This window comes from Gekko japonicus, unplaced genomic scaffold (genome assembly GCF_001447785.1).
Source record: "Gekko japonicus isolate JY-2015 unplaced genomic scaffold, Gekko_japonicus_V1.1 scaffold2, whole genome shotgun sequence".
Taxonomy (NCBI): domain Eukaryota; kingdom Metazoa; phylum Chordata; class Lepidosauria; order Squamata; family Gekkonidae; genus Gekko; species Gekko japonicus.
The window spans coordinates 979,345-997,901 of NW_015175358.1; the positions used below are offsets into that span (position 1 = coordinate 979,345).

The window sequence follows — 18,557 nt, forward strand, 5'->3', positions numbered from 1 at the left end:
AGCAAAATCATATTAAAGATATTTCAGGCACAATAGCATAGGAAGGTTTTACCACTGCACTAGAAAGAAATAATGCACTGTACCTTTCAATGAATCGGTTTTCAAACTCTATTTGTGACTGGCTAGTCAAACTGTCAGAGGCCTCTCCATTCCAAAGATTTTGTGCAGCCAGCCGCAGCCTTTTCGAGTGCCGTCTGTAAACAGAAACATTAGAAAAATGAAATCAGAGGAAGCTGGGGGCCTAGCCAATTGGCCAAGCAGTGTGTGGTCTTGGACCCAACTTCTGGATATGCCTGGAACACTTCTTACCAGAAACAAATTTAACCTTGCAGCTAGCACTATCTTCTACTCATAGCATATACACTTGCATATATAAACACAAACATGCATGCTCTTCATACCAATGAAACTACTGAGGATAGCGCAGCCAAATCGTATCGAGATTTAGCTTTAAAACTTATGAGCCTGCCCCATATGGACTATGGATTTCTCTGCCTCAGGGCTAGGCAAGCTTCCACATGTGTGCTAACAGCTGCCTACCGGGCTTATCCCTCTTGGCACCCAGGGCCAGGTCTCTGCTAAAACAATTGAGGTGCTGGCAGCACTGCTGGGGCCAAAGGCACAGGAGAAGGCAGCAGGCGGGCCTTATGTCTGGCATCGCCTCCCAGACCTGCAGAGCCAATCAGTCAAGTCCCTGAGATGCTAGCAGAGCCGCCAAGCTTTGGGTTATTCCAGGTGTGCCTGGCCAAGTGTTAACCCTCATTTCCCCCTCCTCCCCCACTGTGTTTGCCAGCATATCAACACGTTCACAGGTATATAGGGTTGCCAGGCCCACCACCACCCCAGCAGAGGAGGGGGGGATAAGGTTGCCAGCTCCAGGTTGAGTAATTCCTGGAGATTTGGGGATGGAGCCTGGGGAGGGCAGGGACCTCAGTGGGGGTACGATGCCATAGAATCCAACCCACCAAAGCATCCGTTTTCTCCAGGGGAATTGATCTCTGTAGTCTGGAGATGAGCTGTAATTCTAGGGCATCCCCAGGTCCCACCTGGAGGCTGGCATCCCTACAGGTATATGTAGCACTGGGAGGGGGCGCACCTGGACCCTCCTCTAGCTTCCTTGCAGTCGATTCTGAATAGTAGGGGCTCTAGAAGGCCCCAGACAGAGGTATTTCTCAGGGCTGTGACTCAGGACCCTTTAAACTGAGTCTTGCCAAAGCTAGACACTTCTACTGGTCTGTGTGGCATGGTGTGTGTGTGTGTGTGTGTGTGTGTGTGTGTGTGTGTGTGACTGATCTTCCCTTGTGCCTCCTGAAAAGTCACTCTGGAACAGCAGGCCAGGAAGTCTGTGGCTGGCATGAGAGGAACTAGTGAAAGAAAAACTTACCGCGACCATAAATCTTTGCCCTTTGATTCCATTGTGATATTTTAAAGGCACCGATGAAAACGAGCTATGGGGAAATTAACATACTAAAGGAAGCAATCCTAAGCACATATACTCAGAAATAACTTCCATTTTATTCAGTGGGACTTACTCCCAGCAAAGTAGTCTTAGGAGTGCAGCCTTAGCTTTATTTCTGCCAAAATGTCAGACGTTGCACATTTCCCCCCCCCTTGGGACATATACACATGTGTGTATACCTTTAACAGCCTTCCAGTGTTAGATGTGCATGCCTTTTCAAATGCAGATGTGAGCATCTGTGTCTCCAGCCCTTGCTGACCTATCAGGGCAATTCAATAGGACCAACAAGTCAGTGATGTTAAAATAACTCAGTGACAGAGGTCTACCTCCAGACCTTGGAAGATCTGGGCCAATCACTCATTTTCTACCAAATTTAACACATACTTCATTAGGTTCCTAAACTCCGAGTAGGACCTCCAGCGGCCCCATATGGGCTTTTCCTGACGCTCTCGCTTTTTAGGCTTTGGCTGCTGTTCTCTGGGGAAGAAGGAAAAAAAAAAACCAGTCGTTTACCTAAATCAATCATGGTGAAGCCACTTATGATGACAGCACCTAAGACTGAGTCTGTAATACTTACAGAGCAACAATGCAGCTCAAACAAGAAAAATAATAAAAGAGGCCGAGGAAATGATTAGATGCAAGGCACGTGTTGGTACCAGGACAAAGCAGCAGCCAACAAGAGCCCTTGCACATAAGAACACATCAATGTGGCGGCGATCTAACATCATAAGAAATGACCAAGGTCTGTTTTGCTCAGCATTCTGTCTCTAAAGGTCAAACTACATGTTATGCTGACAGTGACCACAACAGGGAATTACTGTCAGATGTCAGCTGTGGGTTCCTCATTGGAATTCAATTCTCCAGTGTGTGAGGCCCTGAGTTGGATGGGAAGTGCAGAGCGCATGGAGAAGAGGCTCCTGCCTTCTCTCCTGAGCTGTTTGCCCAACCGCAGTTGGATCCAGGGGGTTCCATTTGTCCCACTGGTACTTTGAGAGCCAACATGGTACAGTGGTTAAAAGCGGTGGACTCTAACCTGGAGAACTGGGTTTGATTTTCCAGTCCTCCTCCACATGAAGCCTGCTGGGTGACCTTGGGCCAGCCACAGTTCTCTCAGCCCCACCTACCTCACAAGGTGTCTATTATGGGGAGAGGAAGGAAAAAGTCACTGTGGCCCTGGTCACACGGGCCAGATATCACGGGGGGAGAGGCGTGGCTAATTGCCCTGGCGCAGTTTGATCCGCGATTATGCGATCAGACGCGCCGGTGGCACACCACGGGTCCTTCCCTCAGCACTGGCGGGTAAACAAGGAAACAGAGGGAAAAGCTGCGCGCTGGCGTGATCACACCACGGGCGTCTGGAGGCAGCCCGTGGCAAACGTTTACTAGTACCTTGGAGGTACTAGTTTTTCAATGCGCATTGTCGGTGGTAAGCCACAGGTGCGCTCCACTTCCCAGATGTTGGGGTGTGATCGCGCCCAGATAATCCACCCACCATCCGTGCCTCTCCCATGGCAACTTTGTCGTGTGACCGGGGCCAGTGAGCTGCTTTGAGACTCAAGGTAGAGAAAAATGGGGTATAAAAACCTTATCTTCTTCTTCTGCATGTATAGCCCATCAGTACATGTTCAGCCACCCACAGGGCAAATATCACTTTCTTCATATAACCACCCCCTCCAAACAGTGTGTCACTTAATTATTTTGGCTGACATTGACAGACATATTGTCCACAAAAGGTCTTTTCTAAAGGTTCAGGCCTCAGCTTCTCCACAAAACACAGTACAAATTATCCACAAAGCAGAAACTGTGTATGAAAATAATCACTCATCAGTACATTCAAAATATTCACAAAACACACCAAGCAAATATGTTTTTTTACAAATCTGCAAAAGCTTTATCCAATATTAAAGTGCATATGACCACAAAGTACAAAACCAAATGTGGAACTGATTAAAGACACTGTGTGTGTATGTATATATATAAAAATTACATGGCATCCCGTCAGGATATGCCTAAGACTCACAAATTGTTAAGCAGTCCTTGGTGTTCACAGAGGACACGCTACAAGATGACACAATCCAACCTGAAAGTTGGTTCCAATGACATCTTCAGCTAGCCATCGCGTGAAGATATCACTGGAACTGACTTTCAGATTGGATTGTGTCATCTTGTAGCATGTCTTCTGTGAATGCCAAGGACTGTTTAACAGTTTGTGACTTTTAGGCACATCATAAGAACATAAGAGACGCCAATGTTGGATCAGGCCAAAGGCCCATCCAGTCCAACACTCTGTGTCACACAGTGGCCAGAAATACCAGTGTCATGAGGAGGTTCACCAGTGGGGCCAGGACATTAGAAGCCCTCCCACTGTTGACCCCCCCCAAGCACCAAGAAGACAGAGCATCACTTGCCCCAGAGCCCCTATCTATACCTTGTGGCTAATAGCCACTGATGGACCTCTGCTCCATATGTTTATCTAATTCCCTTTTGAAGCCGTCCATGCTTGTAGCCGCCACCACTTCCTGTGGCAGTGAATTCCATGTGTTAATCACTCTTTGGGTGAAAAAGTACTTCCTTTTATCCGTTCTAACCCGACCGCTCAGCAATTTCATGGAGTGCCCACGAGTTCTTGTATTGTGAGAAAGGGAGAAAAGTACCTCTTTCTCTACCTGCTCTTTCCCATGCATAATCTTATAATCCTGAGGGAACGCCATGAAATTAACTAACACACACACACACACACACCATCTTCAATCATTTCCACATTTGGTTTTGTACTTTGTGGTCATATGCACTTTAATATTGGATAAAGCTTTTGCAGATTTGTAAAAAACATATTCACTTGGTGTGTTCTGTGAATATTTTGAATGTACTGATTAGTGATTATTTTCATACTCAGCTTCTCCACAGCCAATGGATATCAACTCAAAACTTTATGCTTAAAAACAACCATTTTTACCACTATTAAGCCAGTGGAGTACAGGCTGCTTCTGTCTCAGCTGTATGGAGCATAACGTGCCCAATGAGAACCCCAAAGTAGGCCTCTATCTTGACTAGTTCCCAAGCAGCTGTGGTAACTGAAGAGGGCAGGTTGTTCTACACAACAGATGACATGGCATCTTGCAGAGGCACTTGACCTGAATATGTTGTGCAGGCCAGATGAGGGATTAAAAAACTGTTTAAACAATAGGAACTTGGAGGGAAGGAGTATTAACTGCTCCAGGGGTAGGGTGTTGGTGAGGAGATGGGGTGGAACACATAGTGATATCAAGGAGGGACAGCTACATGTATCACCCTTTGTTGAGACACTACTGAGCACATATACTTTGTGCTCTTTTTCCAGACAAAACTGGCAACTTATTGCCAGATCTCCAACAATTTTGAAAGTATGCTTTTGTGCCAGAGATACCTACCACAACAAAGGGGAGAAGAAGCTATGAAGAAAAAAAAATTCCAGTTAGGACAGAGTAGGACACAGTGAGTGTTACAGTCAATGAACCAAAAAGTGAGAAGAAAAGGGGGCAAGACAAAAGACTGAAGGCTAGATTTCTCTGAGAAAAAGTTCTTCACAATGGGCAAAAGAGAACTGAATGGGACAGTGCCAGCCCTGCCTTTCCTGGGGTCCTGAGGGGAAGAAACTTTCATGCCAAGTTTAAAGTTTCTGTTCTAGAAGGTTCCCAATGATGATCTGTGCGAAACCCAAGAATAATAAAGAAGTTTTTGGTTATAGTAATGATATTCCAGACAGAGAATTCCTGAGATTCTTGTGCTGTTAAAAATATAGGAAGAACAAACCTTTCTTTTTCCTTGGGAGGGCTTTTTAGCTGTTCTTGCAATTCACTCATTGTCTCACTCACTGATTCTTGTTGGTCACAAACTTCATAATAGCCTCCTGGCTGTCTTATCTTTTGCCTGGTACCCCCATAATCTAATAATTTATCCCCTGGGTAAAGAAGAGCTTTTGGACAGAGAACAAATAAAAACAAAAAAACAGAATCAGACAGTTGTCACAGAACACAAAGTGTTATACAGCAGAACTCTGAACCACTACAACTTCAGTGATCCAAAATATCTTGGGGACGTTGAAACCATTTGATCATTGGCATGTGATCAGTCACCCGGTCGTTGAAACCAAAATAATCAGGTTGTCTGACAGAGTCCAACAAGCAATGGCTTTCATCTGTAGCATAATTACACTAAATAAAATGTTTATCTGAATTAAGAATTGACAGCAATTGCTCATCAGGGTGACAACCTGTCCAGTTATCTCACCCCCTCCAGAGAGTATTCTAAAGTGCAACTGGAAAAAAAGAACTGTGCAGCGGGAACTATGGGTTGGATCTCACAGTTCTGTTACACTAACTTTGGCATTTTCCTCCAGTGTAAGGAGCCTTCCTTTCGTTCAAAGGCTCCTTGTACCGAAAGAGTGCCACTGTTACTGAAATGGATCTGTGCAATCCAACCCTGTATTTTTGTGCAGTTGAAAATAACTGGGTTTAATAAGGAGACAGACTGTTCCCTAAAAATAAATAGAGAAAAGAGGACAAAAAGAAACATTAAACATTAAGAGGAGTATTATCTTTCTCTGATTTATTCCTTCATTCCTGTTTTTATTTCTCTGTCATTTTTGTTTCCTTCCTTCTATTCTCTCTGTTAGAAAAAGTTCCAGTTTTTGTGCTTACAGACAGGCAAAGGGTTAGGTAAAGGTAAAGGTTCCCTTGCTCGAAAGCCAGTCGAATCCGACTCTAGGGTTGCGGTGCTCATCTCCGTTTCAAAGCCGAAGAACCAGCGCTGTCCAAAGACGTTTCCGTGGTCATGTGGCCGGCATGACTAAACACCAAGGAGCACGGAACGCTGTTACCTTCCCACTGAAGTGGTACCTATTTATCTACTTGCAATTTCTTGCTTTCGAACTGCTAGGTTGGCAGGAGCTGGAACTAGACGGTAGCTCACTCCATCATGCGGCACCCGGGTCTCGAACTGCTGAACTACCGACCTTTCACAGCCTGCAGTTCAGCGTCTTAACCACTTGAGCCACCGCAGCAAGGGGTTAGCAGTGCACAAATTACTTAGGCAAAGGTAACAGAAGCTTACAATAAGCCTCTTCCCACCCCAACCTTCCTAACTCACAGCACCTTTTCATGCACTGCCTTGGAAGAATGCCTTTATTGGCATGAGGACTAAAAACCTATTGTACCTTTTAAATGTAAACTGAGATTATCAGGAGACTGAGTTGCATTCCATATGCCCCATTCTACATTTGGGGAGAATCACAGTCACACAGCTGACAGTTTTATTTATAGCCAACAGCCCTCCCACCTGTACCAGATCCACTGCCCACAATAATCAACAAATTCTTTGCTGTTGATTTCTGACTGCAGATTTTGCTGTTGCCAGCCCGGGGCTTCCAGTGCATTCTGAATTATCCTGAATCTGTGCATTTGGGGCACGAAGGAGAATTCAGATTATACTGTTTTGAGGACATGCATCAATCCCCATTGCAATCCCCTGGTTTTACTGTACCCCTTTGCAGCAGTTTTTCAGTAAGTGGAATTCCATATTGTTCACAAAGCTTGACACACTGAAACCAGGCCAGGTGGGAAGCCATCCGATGCTGGTCCACCAGTTCTCCCATGTCACCCTTGACAGTGCTTGGCATGCAATGAGCATCCACAACTGGGTCCCCAGACTTCACCACTCGACAATTTTCTGCCCATTCTAAGGGGGTTATCTTTCTCTGCAACACAAGACAACATCTTCTTAGTTATACAACACACGACATAGTTACAAAATCCCCAGTTGTAAAATATGGTTTTCTGGTGCCATGAAGGAGTCTCCATTGGGGGGGGGGGGACCCAAACAAATTTATGAGTACCTATAAGAATGAACACTGACTTGTATCAGTCACATAGCTTTGATGCAGCAGCAGTAGTCATCTACTGCAGGATATGTCAGTGGCCTACACAGCAGAATACCATGGATCTCTGAGTAGTGCTGTGCATGGTGTGGGTGCTGGGAACATGACTGTCATCCAAGATTATCACTCGCAGCTTCCCAGTGGAGCAAATAGTCCCCCTAAGGCCATTTTGGGTCAGGAAACCTATACCGGGGGGGGGGGCAAGAAACCCCCTCTTCCCCTGCATTATGGTCTCATCCCAACTGGAACTGTGCATGCTTTAGAACTGAGACATGTGGCTAATTATAGAAGAGTTGGGTCTCCCCCCCCCCCATAGATAGAGAGAATATAAACTTGTGCCAAAGAAAGACAGTACCTTTAGCTGCCGTCTCACTTCTCTGTATCTCTTTCCGACCTCTTCCATTTTAATATAACTTAGATGCATACGGTCTGGTTCAGTGTTGATGGAGGGAACTTCCAAGTGATTTGATTTAGGATTCTGAGACGGTACAAGTTTAGTCTTGCTATGACATGATGAAAACCTCTTTGGAGTCATGGGACCAACTTTTTGGTCAGTACGCAGAAGCTCTTCTGTACCAGTCAAAGGAAAAAGACACTCAGTTACAAACCTACCAAAATTGCCCTTCATAATCATCTATTTATGTTGCATCCTCCAAGCCTAACTACAGACAATCCTGGTTTCTTTAGTATTACACATTGGAGGGTCCCATCACAGACACAAAGCTTGGGGGGGGGAGTCTTTAGCCCTTCTTCTCTGTATCCTTTTCACCAAATGACAATGCCCCCACTGAACTGCTTTCAGCCTTTTACTGGGCTTTTCCGCATTCTCATTTTCCTTGTTTCTGTGTTCCTATTGCTTCATTTCTGTTCCTTTTCCATGTGTGTTTTCCTCTCTCTAGTGGTCGAATTGATATTACATTGTTTCATGTCTGGCATAAAAACCTGCAGTTTAAATCTGCAGGGAGATATGCCAGACATATCACAATGTAATATAGAATTGACCACTAGAGGGAGCAAGACATATGCAGAACGGAACCCTCCCCCCAAGCAACAGGAACACAAAAGCGAGGGAAATACAAATGCAGTTAAGTCCACTGTTGCTAACCTGGGTTGTTTTGATTGGCTAAGTTTTAGTCGTTTTAATTGGTATTGATTGTTTTATACTGTGTTATTTGTGCTGTGGGCCACTTTGAGCTGCTTTGTTAAGAAGCACCAGAGAAATGTAAATGTTAAGAAAACAGACAAAAATCCATATTATGCCTGAGACAGTGCCAACTCCCACCCCCACCCCACAACTGCTGTGGGGTTTTTTTTAGATCAAATTAGATGTTGGGGTTCTGTGAGCAGAGGTAGTTACTCACATGTACTTTGGTCCTTAGAGCATAAAGTGATCCTCTCAATGCATGTACCACTGGATTCTACTGATTCTTTTAGTTTATGGGAAGACTACTCGCATTGTTAGTATCTTCTCATTGAAGTCAACAGGCTTAGAAGAAGGTGACTGCTTATGACTGCACTATTGGGCATTTATGCTTTTAAATTCCACATATATGTAAATTAGTATGATTTTACAGGTTATGTTGTTAAAGCAGGAAAATAGGAAAACAAGCATTATGTATATTTCAATTTGTTCCCAAAATTTCAAGGTTTTTGTGTGTCCCCCAACAAAAAATCCCCCCCCCCATGGTTTTAATATTTCTGGGAATTTCACATCTCTCGAGCCATGGGGCCATGTAAAAGTCCATGTTTTAAGATGCACGCAAATGTTGCATAGGGAACAATCACACACACACACATCTCCTCAGAAATGTGTATTCAAAATATTTCAGAAGCCTTCCCAGAGACTGTTACTAGTGACAAAAGAGGGAGAAAACGACTCTAAGTCACCAACAGTGTATTTGGGTTTCAAAACACACACACGAGAGCTCAAGGGGGACTCCAGCAATTTTTAACGAGTGAACTTGTTGCAGGATATTTTCGAGAGCAGAGTGACTTTTTCAAGAAGAAATCAAACTATGGTCATAATAGTGAATCTGGAGTAGGAACTCATTCTTCTAGAAAAGACTTTGCAGTGGGCTCAGTCACGCTTATCCTGTGTCCCTGTCTCTCTGAAAATATATTCTGGATAAGCGAATCAGTTTTGTCATGGATGAAGACACCCCTAGGATCCAGTAGGGGTTACACAGGACAAAATTATCTGCCAACAGAGACTAGCATCCTGTCTAAATGGCTATATTTATTTATTTAAAACGGTTATCAGCCACCTTTCTACCTTACAGGAACTCATCAAGGCAGCTTACATTGTAAATCACAATAAGATACACAGAATACCTAAAAAAACACTAGTTAAAATCAAATGCCATCATGCACAATACTGTCCACAGCTGCCTCCTAATGATTGAGAGTGTGGGGGACAGTTGCACCTCCTTGGGGAAGTTTGTTCCACAAATGTGGGGCTGCCACTGAAAAGGCCCTCGCTCATGTACCCACCAAATTAGCTTCTTTGGTCAATGGGACAGTCAGCAGGGCCCCTCCCTGTGATCTTAGTTCCAAGGTAGGAATGCATGGGAGAAGACAGTCCTTCAGATACCCTAATCCCAAACCATGGGAGCTCTAAAGGTCAAGAACAACACCTCGAATTGGGCTTGGGAGCAGACCAGAATTGTAACTGCTGCAATATTGGGGACATATGTTCCTAATAGCTGGCCCTGACCAGTGGTCTAGCTGCAGCATTCTGCACTAACTGCAACTTCCCAACACTCTTCAAGGATAGCCCCAAGTAGAGCACATTGCAGTAGTCAGTTTAGATGTAACTAAGGCCTGGATTGCTTGTGGCTAGGGCAGACATAGCCATGAACAGACGCAGCTGGCATGCCAGCCGAGGCTGAGTGAAAGCACTCTGAGCCACAGTAGCCACCCGATTTTCTAAGGCTGTGTAGAGCAGCACTCCCAAGCTACGAACCTAACTTTTCAAGGGGGGGGGGGAGGGCAATCACATCCAAAACAGGGGAGATCTCAAGTCCCTAGTCTGCCTTTCTGCTAACCCTGTCAGAATTGAGTTTCAGCGTGTTCACCCTCATCCAGCCCATACCCTGTGTTGTATTAAGCTACACACGGGAGTGTCTTCTTGTCCTGGGACACCACATCTTTTTCAAGTCAGTCTAGAAGAACCCCCAGAGTCCCCCTTATTACAACCATCACCAAATGAAACGACGAACAAGCTGAGGCTAATGATGTCAGGAGAACTTACGCTCCAGCACTACTCTTTCCTCCCCTGGCTTGGCTTCTTTGGCATGTTTCCATTGCTCCCTTAGGTAGTCCATCCATACTTTCTGACATTCCACCAGATCACTGTTGGTTATATAATTGCCTCTCTTTGTAGACGTGAGGTAGATGATCGCATCCTCCAAGTCATTTCTACTGATGGGTACCTTGGTCTGGAACCAAAGAAAAAAAATGAAATTGCAATCAAGTCTGAGCACCCTGACTGTTCCCTGGAAGGCCAGATAATGAAACTGAAGCTCAAATACTTTGGCCACCCAATGAGAAGGGAGCACTCACTGGAGAAGACCCTGATGCTGGGAAAGACTGAAGGTCAAAGAAGACGGGGACAGCAAAGGATGAGATGGTTAGACAGTGTCATCGATGCAATGAACATGAAGTTGAGCAAACTTCAGAGGACGGCGGAAGACCGGAAGGCCTGGCGTGATCTGGTCCATGGGGTCGCGAAGAGTCGGACTCGACTGTGCGACTGAACAACAACTGATCACCTATCAGACTGAGGGAGGGACACTCCACAAGTAATAGTTTCTTACATGGAAACTTCCTCTGAATAGGAGCCACAAATGTATGCCATGGCCCTGAATCACCTCCAGGCATGCACATGTGCCCTGAGTTCACATGGGTGTAGATGGAAGCCGTTTCCCCCAAGTGCATTCTTAGGTGCACCAGTGGGTGCAAATGGGTGTTGTGACAGCATATGCATGTCCTGATCCGGTATGCAATGAATATGAGAGGAAACGGTCTTCCATTCATGCAAGAGCAACTACCTCTCCTGGTATGTCCCCCAAAGAGGATTGCGCTCTATGGACAATAACCTTCTGCAGGCTCCTGGCCTGGAAAGTATTTGTTTAGCCTCAACCTCAGACAGAGCCTTCTTGGCTCTGGCCTCAGCCTGGTGGGAATGCTTCCAGGCCCTGTGGAATTTGATGCCGTTCTGCAGGGCCTGCAAGACAGAAATGTTCTGCCAGGCCCACAGTTGAGGCAGCGAAGTTCCGTCTGAATTGGCCTCCCCCAGCCCCTTCTCCGCCATCTATCCTGTCATTGTACCAGCTTTTCCATCAACACACTCCACGTACAACCTCACTTTGGATAAATTATGTTATGTTATGCCTTGTATTGCCATCTGATTTTATCTTAATTTACTATCGTGATCACTGTTTTTGACAACTAATCTATGATATTATTTTTAATGTTATTGTTACCTGCCCTGAGCCTTGCTGCGCAGGGGAGGGTGGGCTATAAGCCAGATAGATAGATAGATAGATAGATAGATAGATAGATAGATAGATAGATAGATAGATAGATAGATAGATAGTGCCTCAACAGGGGCTGCATACAAGTGCTAGTCACAAAGATGCTCTACCTTGCAGCTGGAGAAAGATAGTTCCCGCTTTTCCACTCACATGACTTCACTGCCTATGGAATAAAATCATTGCCAGAGCTTCTTTAGCCAATAAAGAGAGAAAAGCTGAAAGAGAAGACTGACAAACTGTTATTCGGCCATTGCAATCAACGACCTCAGAAGAGTGTAACTGTGCTTAGGATGGCCTTATTAGCGCCTTAATGATTTACCTTTTCTTATTTTGCTTTCAGGGAATCCCTGTATTTGCATATCTGTAACCAGGGGCACCTTTTATGAGTAGACTTTCCTACCTACCCCTTCGATAACTCTGATGAAGTCTGCTCTTTTGAACTTCATGGTCTTGGTCCGATCTTCTTTGTTGAATATGTCCACTAGCTTGAGTTTTTGTTTGTGCAGAAGATTTTGCAGGGTAATGAGAGACTCTGGATAGGGAGATTTGATGAGAGGCATGATTCTCTTCGGCTTCCTCACTGGCAGTATTTGCTGAAAGACATCAGAACAATTCAAGGGACCTGGACAATGTTATCCCAGCATCAGACAAATCAGAAGCAACTAGATGGGGGGGGGGGGGGAGAGCCATAACAGGGAAATAATATAATCTACCCTTTTAAGGCCCAGTCTCCAGAAACATATTTTCTGTTTCCCAAATCTTTGCACTGGAATCAATGAAGATTCTGTTGCTTTCCCCCCATCTCCTTGTGGTAAGGAAAACGGGTATTTTTCTGCATTCTCATTTTCCTCACTTGTGAGTTCCTGTTGCTTGGGGGGGGGGTCTGTTCCACACGTGCTTGGCTCCCTCTAGTGGTCAATTTGATATTACATCACTTTATAACCAGCATATCTCCCTGCGGATTTAAACTGCAGGTTTTTATGCTAGACATGAAGTGATGTAATATCTAATCAACCACTAGAGGGAGCGGAATGGACTCCTTCCCCGCAGGGCAACGGGAACACACAAGTCAGGAAAATGACAACATAGAAAAGCCCTGGCTCTGGCTTTACCTGAATGAGGTACTGATGAACAATTTTCAAGTTGCTTCTGAGTTCTGAAAGATGTGAACTCTGGTTTTAGCTCTGCTCTTCAACCACGCAGAGGTTCCCAAAAGTGGTTATGAAGCTTCCGCTTCTCTAGATTTCGCCTGACCCATTCCAAGACCAGCCGAGAGGACGGGCTGGTTGAATGAGTGCTGGCAAGCCAATCCAAATGATGGAGGTTAAGAAGAACATAAGAGAAGCCAGTGTTGGATCAGGCCAATGGCCCATCCAGTCCAACACTCTGTCACACAGTGGCCAAAATACCAGGTGCCATCAGGAGGTCCACCAGTTGGGCCAGGACACTAGAAGCCCTCCCACTGTTCTCCCCCCCCACACACAAGCACCAAGAATACAGAGCATCACCTGCCCCAGAGTGAGAGTTCCTATCTATACCTTGTGGCTAATAGCCACTGATGGACCTCCACTTCACTGCCACAGGAAGTGGTGGGTGCTACAAGCATGGACGGCTTCAAAAGGGAATTAGATAAGCATATGGAGCAGAGGTCCATCAGTGGCTATTAGCCACAAGGTATAGCTAGGGGCTCTGGGGCAAGTGATGCTCTGTCTTCTTGGTGCTTGGGGGGGGGGTCAACAGTGGGAGGGCTTCTAATGTCCTGGCCCCACTGCTGGACCTCCTGATGGCACTGGTATTTCTGGCCACTGTGTGACACAGAGTGTTGGACTGGATGGGCCTTTGGCCTGATCCAACATTGGCGTCTCTTATGTTCTTATGTTCTTATGCTCCATATGCTTATCTAATTCCCTCTTGAAGCTGTCCATGCTTGTAGCCGCCGCCACCTCCTGTGGCAGTGAATTCCATGTGTTGATCACTCTTTGGGTGAAGAAGTACTTCCTTTTATCCGTTCTAACCCGACCGCTCAGCAATTTCATGGGGTGCCCACAAGGTTGTGAAACGTGCTGTGCTTACCTCAATGCTGCTGGTAGCAGCTAGCTGGGCTTTCACCTGGGTCTTCTTCGCTACTCTGGACTCCCGGATTTTTCTCAGCACATTGGCTTCCTGCTCGCTGCTGGATTCTTTCCCCATCAGCCACGACTCAACATCGGCACATTTGTTCAGCAGATTCTGCAACTTCTTCCTCTCTTCAATCCAAGCTCCCAGTTCTCGTACTTCGTCTTCCTCTGTAGGAATCTTAGGAGCTTCCTTAAGCTGTTCTTTGACAACAAACGTTTCCTGCTTTTGATCCAAGGGCTCAGGTAACAGCGGTTTGGCTCTGGGAAGAGATGCCCCTTGCATAGGCGGGGCAACCAGAATGCGACGTCGAGGCGGAGCTGGGCCAAATCGACTTGGTTTCAGCTTCAAGAAAGCATTTGGATGCCTCTCTATGAACTTGTAGCGTTTAAAGCAGTGCTGTATGTACCCGTCCAGGTCCGGCTCGGAACTTTCCTTAAGAGACTCCTCAGACATGATGTTGCTGTCACTGAGAAGTGATGGGAGAGGTGGGAAAAACTCAAAGTCAGTTCCATCAGTCATCTTTAAAGAGGTGGAAATTGTGTGACTGAATTAAGTGAGAGAAGGAGCACTTATGATTTGTCATGTCCCCCCGCGAAAGTTATTATTTATTGGACTAGAAATCATGGTCAGTCAGAATAGCATTTCGTACGATATTACCTAAATTCAGTGAAGAGATCCTATGAAAATCGCAATTGATTAATGTAAGCAGTGATATATTGCCATTTTTAAAGTATTTTGGCTGGGTGTGTGTGTGTACATTTTAACATGTTAGGATTTTAGAAACCCAGAAATCGTATCTGAAAAGGCGCTTGATTTTCAGGAACTGCAGTCTTTTTTGCCAAAACGGATGCTATCAGAAACGTTCATCGCCTTCTTTATGTCAGCAACCGATTGGGCAACAATCCCAACCTAATCATCAGAAAGCGCCAATTGTACACTATTAACTATGAGCCGACACGCAGTTTCTAGAGCGCGATCTAAGGCAAACCGAACGAGGCGGGCGTTTTCATTACTTCCTACAAACCATTCTGTTACGGCAGAGTACTAGGCGTAGAGTACGCCGCCGTAATGGTCAGGGAGCTCCATTTAGTTTTGCTCTCTGATAGCCAATTAATTTGCTCCATCGAAACTAACTTTGTGGAAGGCACGAGGCTGCTTTAGAAAAATTCTGCAAAGAGCTTTGCAGAAGATGGCCCTGCCTCGTGCCTCATCCTGCCTAAGAACGCCCTCGCCCCGTTGCAAAGGCGTCAACACCAACAAGCCCCCCCAAAAAAACCCTCCCCCAGCGATCCCACAAAAACTCAACAGCCGGCAGCGCCGCCCAGTTCTTGCACAGACGGGATCCAAGGCAAAGTTGCTTTTCCCCGGTCACCAAGGCAACAGACGCGTTCCCTCGCACCTGATTGGCTGAGAGGCACAAGAGCGGACGGGGCCGAGGTCCATCAAGCCAGGCCGCCGGCGACAGTCACGCAGGGACTGGCAGACTCCGACTGTAGCTTGGTTAGGCGCGCAGAGTGGCGTAATGGCACGGCAGTGACCTGTTGAGGGCTTTTGCCAGGATGCGAGTCAATAGGTGCGTTGCCCGCTGTTGAGAATGGTGTCACTCCATGTAAGGGTAGGATTATTTCCCACGCTTTAAAACAAAAACCAATCCACCCATGAGGGGTTTTCCTTAAAAACAGCAGCAGAGAGGAGCTATTGAAGTCTCCAGGATCTGCTTTTAGTTGTACTGAACTGTAGGAAAATGGCAGAGGGGAGAGTTCTGTGGCTCCTCCCGGGTGGGGTGGGGGAAAAGACGTGTCTGGCCTACAGAAGGAAGTTGTAGGATGGGCAGTGCCCCCTCATGTGGCAAGTCGGGAGAATCCTTTTTTTATGCTTGAACCATAATAAACGATAAAAATACAACATTAGCCCTTTGGAAGGCATGCATATTCCCTTTTCCTTTGTAAAGCTACCCATTTCCAGTTTTGCACTTAAAAATAAACGGCCCTCCTGTCTTCCACTGTCCTCTGAAGTTTGCTCAGTTTCATGTTTGTTGAATCGATGACACTGTCCAACCATCTCATCCTTTGCCGTCCCCGTCTTCTTTGACCTTCAATCTTTCCCAGCATCAGGGTCTTCTCCAGTGAGTGCTCCCTTATATATACTAGTGTGTGTGTGTGTGTGTGTGTGTATATATATATATATACACACTAGTGTGTGTGTGTGTATATATATATAGATAGAGAGAGAGAGAGAGAGAGAGAGAGAGAGAGAGAGAGAGAGAGAGAATGGTTCTTAAACAAAGCTCAGTTTATTCCATTATACACTCTTAAAACAGAAAACACTTTGTAGCATTTCAATATTCAACGGAGAATATTCCAACACAAACCCAATACATAAAATAGTGCACTTGTAAAAAACTCAGAACGTTCTGGATTAGCCACCAAGGTCTCACATGGAGTTTGTTGATGGCCAGCCCCCAACCATATATATTTCTTGGACCTATAGCTGCTAACGTGCTGACTGCTACTACTGTCAATGCGACGCAGGCCAAACTAGAACTGACCTGATGTATCAACCCAAATCCCTCTCCCTTCTCTCTATTTCTGGGGTTAGGAAGCTCTCAGAAAGTCAAGGAGAATCAAGGAAACTAGTTTGAGATACCCTATCAATTTTGATTCTGATAGCGACACCACTGACTTCTGGAACGTATAAACATCATCTAAGGCAAAAGTCACGTACAGAGTTATTGATACCAGAAGGCCACAGCACCAACAGAGTCCTGTAGCCTCCTGGAAACAGAACCAAAGATTCAACTATAGAGGCAAATTACTATAGAAATTAAAGTATCATAGGTTTGACAGAGGACTGAGGCTCAACCTAGGCCCTAATTTCACAACAGATCATTTCCACAAACTAAGCCTCTTTTAAAGGGACAGAACTTTCTTCAGGCTTGTTGGCAACCCTGTCCACTACACACTAATTTTTTAAGCTTTCCTTTTCAGTACCTGTTCAAATCATGCTCTCAAGATCTTGATTGAGGGCCAGACTAAACATAACGATGTTCTTGCAGCTGCCGCAAGGATGTCACTATTTTAAAGGGATTTGGCATTTTAGCACACACACCCCCGCCGGTACAGCTGTTTCAGCACTTGAAAAGGTGCAGGGCGAGAAACTAGTGCTACCCTGTAGGCCCAATCAGGATTCAGTCCTTGCAGCATTTTAAAAGCAGTTTTAAATGCTGATGGCATTCTTATGGCAGCCATGAGGACGTCGTCACATCTAGTTTGGCCGTAAAGCTGTGGGTGGACAATTACACCAGCCAATCAGTGTGACTTGGCAGGGGCAAGAACCCAAGAGGTGTATAAGGCAATGAGGTGCTGTATTTAGACAATTGGTCACATTCATATCTTTTTGGATTTATAGCTCTACGATTATATGCCATATGGCTTGTGGTATATAAACTGCATCCATTGTAGATGCACGTAGATGATACTTCAAAGTTTCATAGCAAGAATTGCATTCCAGCAAGACTAAACACATACATATGTGCATAGCTGAAGGACTGAATAATTTAAAATATGACTCAGGTTTTTTTTGTTTTGTTTTTTGGCCCCCCGAAGGGGATTTTTTAATTGCATTTTCTAAAACTAAACACTACATGAAAAAAAGGGAAAGGGACTACACACTATAGGATAAAGTAAGGAAACCTCTAAAAACCCAAGAGAGGGCGGTGGCGATACAGTTGCAGCCCTTTCTGGATGACACCTCCACGCTGGATCCATTTCAGTCCGGCTTCCGCCCGGGCCACGGAACTGAGACAGCACTGGTGGCCCTCACAGATGATCTCCGAAGGCATCTGGATCGGGGCGGGACAGCGGTGCTCCTGCTGTTGGACCTGTCGGCGGCGTTCGACATGGTCAATCCCCAGTTGCTCGCCCACCGCCTCGCCGACGTGGGGATTCGGGGGCTTGCCTTGCAATGGCTTGTCTCCTTCCTCCAAGGTCGGGGACAAAGGGTGGCGCTCGGGGAGAGTCTGTCCCGGAGACACCCACTAGTTTGTGGAGTGCCTCAAGGAGCTGTTCTCTCACCAATGTTGTTTAACATCTATATGCGTCCCCTTGCCCAGATTGCCCAGAGACATGGGCTGGGGTGTCATCAATATGCGGATGACACCCAGCTCTATGTGTTGTTGGGCAGTCAGTCTGGCTCTAACCCGGAAGATCTGGACCGAGCGCTGCGGGACGTAGCGGACTGGCTTAGGCTGAGTCGACTGAAACTGAATCCGACGAAGACGGAGGTCCTATGCCTGAATCGGAGTGGTACGGGGGTAAGGGTCCCACGTCCGGCCTTCGGTGGGGTGCCATTGGTGCCAGCTCCGAGGGTCAGGAGACCTCGAGGTTGGATTACTGCAATGCTCTCTACATGGGGCTGCCCTTGGGGCAACTTCGGAAGCTGCAGCTGGTGCAGAACGCCGCAGCCAGGTTGTTGATGGGTCTCCCTGTGAGAGAGCACATCCAACCTTTGCTGAGGTCGCTGCACTGGCTGC

The 18,557-nt window shown here is 46.0% G+C and overlaps 1 protein-coding gene across 1 annotated transcript in view; it reads right to left on the bottom strand.

Moving 5' to 3' along the window:
- EFCAB12 (EF-hand calcium binding domain 12) overlaps positions 1–14,545 on the bottom strand; it is a 17,216-nt gene extending 2,671 nt beyond the window's left edge. Inside the window, exons 1-8 of the mRNA XM_015425229.1 lie at positions 13,982–14,545; positions 12,313–12,501; positions 10,624–10,810; positions 7,729–7,943; positions 6,980–7,193; positions 5,252–5,414; positions 1,844–1,936; positions 84–194 (exon numbers count right to left, since the gene is read on the bottom strand). Of these exons, the coding sequence (XP_015280715.1) occupies positions 84–194; positions 1,844–1,936; positions 5,252–5,414; positions 6,980–7,193; positions 7,729–7,943; positions 10,624–10,810; positions 12,313–12,501; positions 13,982–14,545 (1,736 nt within the window). The remainder of the gene's footprint in view (positions 1–83; positions 195–1,843; positions 1,937–5,251; positions 5,415–6,979; positions 7,194–7,728; positions 7,944–10,623; positions 10,811–12,312; positions 12,502–13,981) is intronic.
- Positions 14,546–18,557: the final 4,012 nt, after the last annotated feature.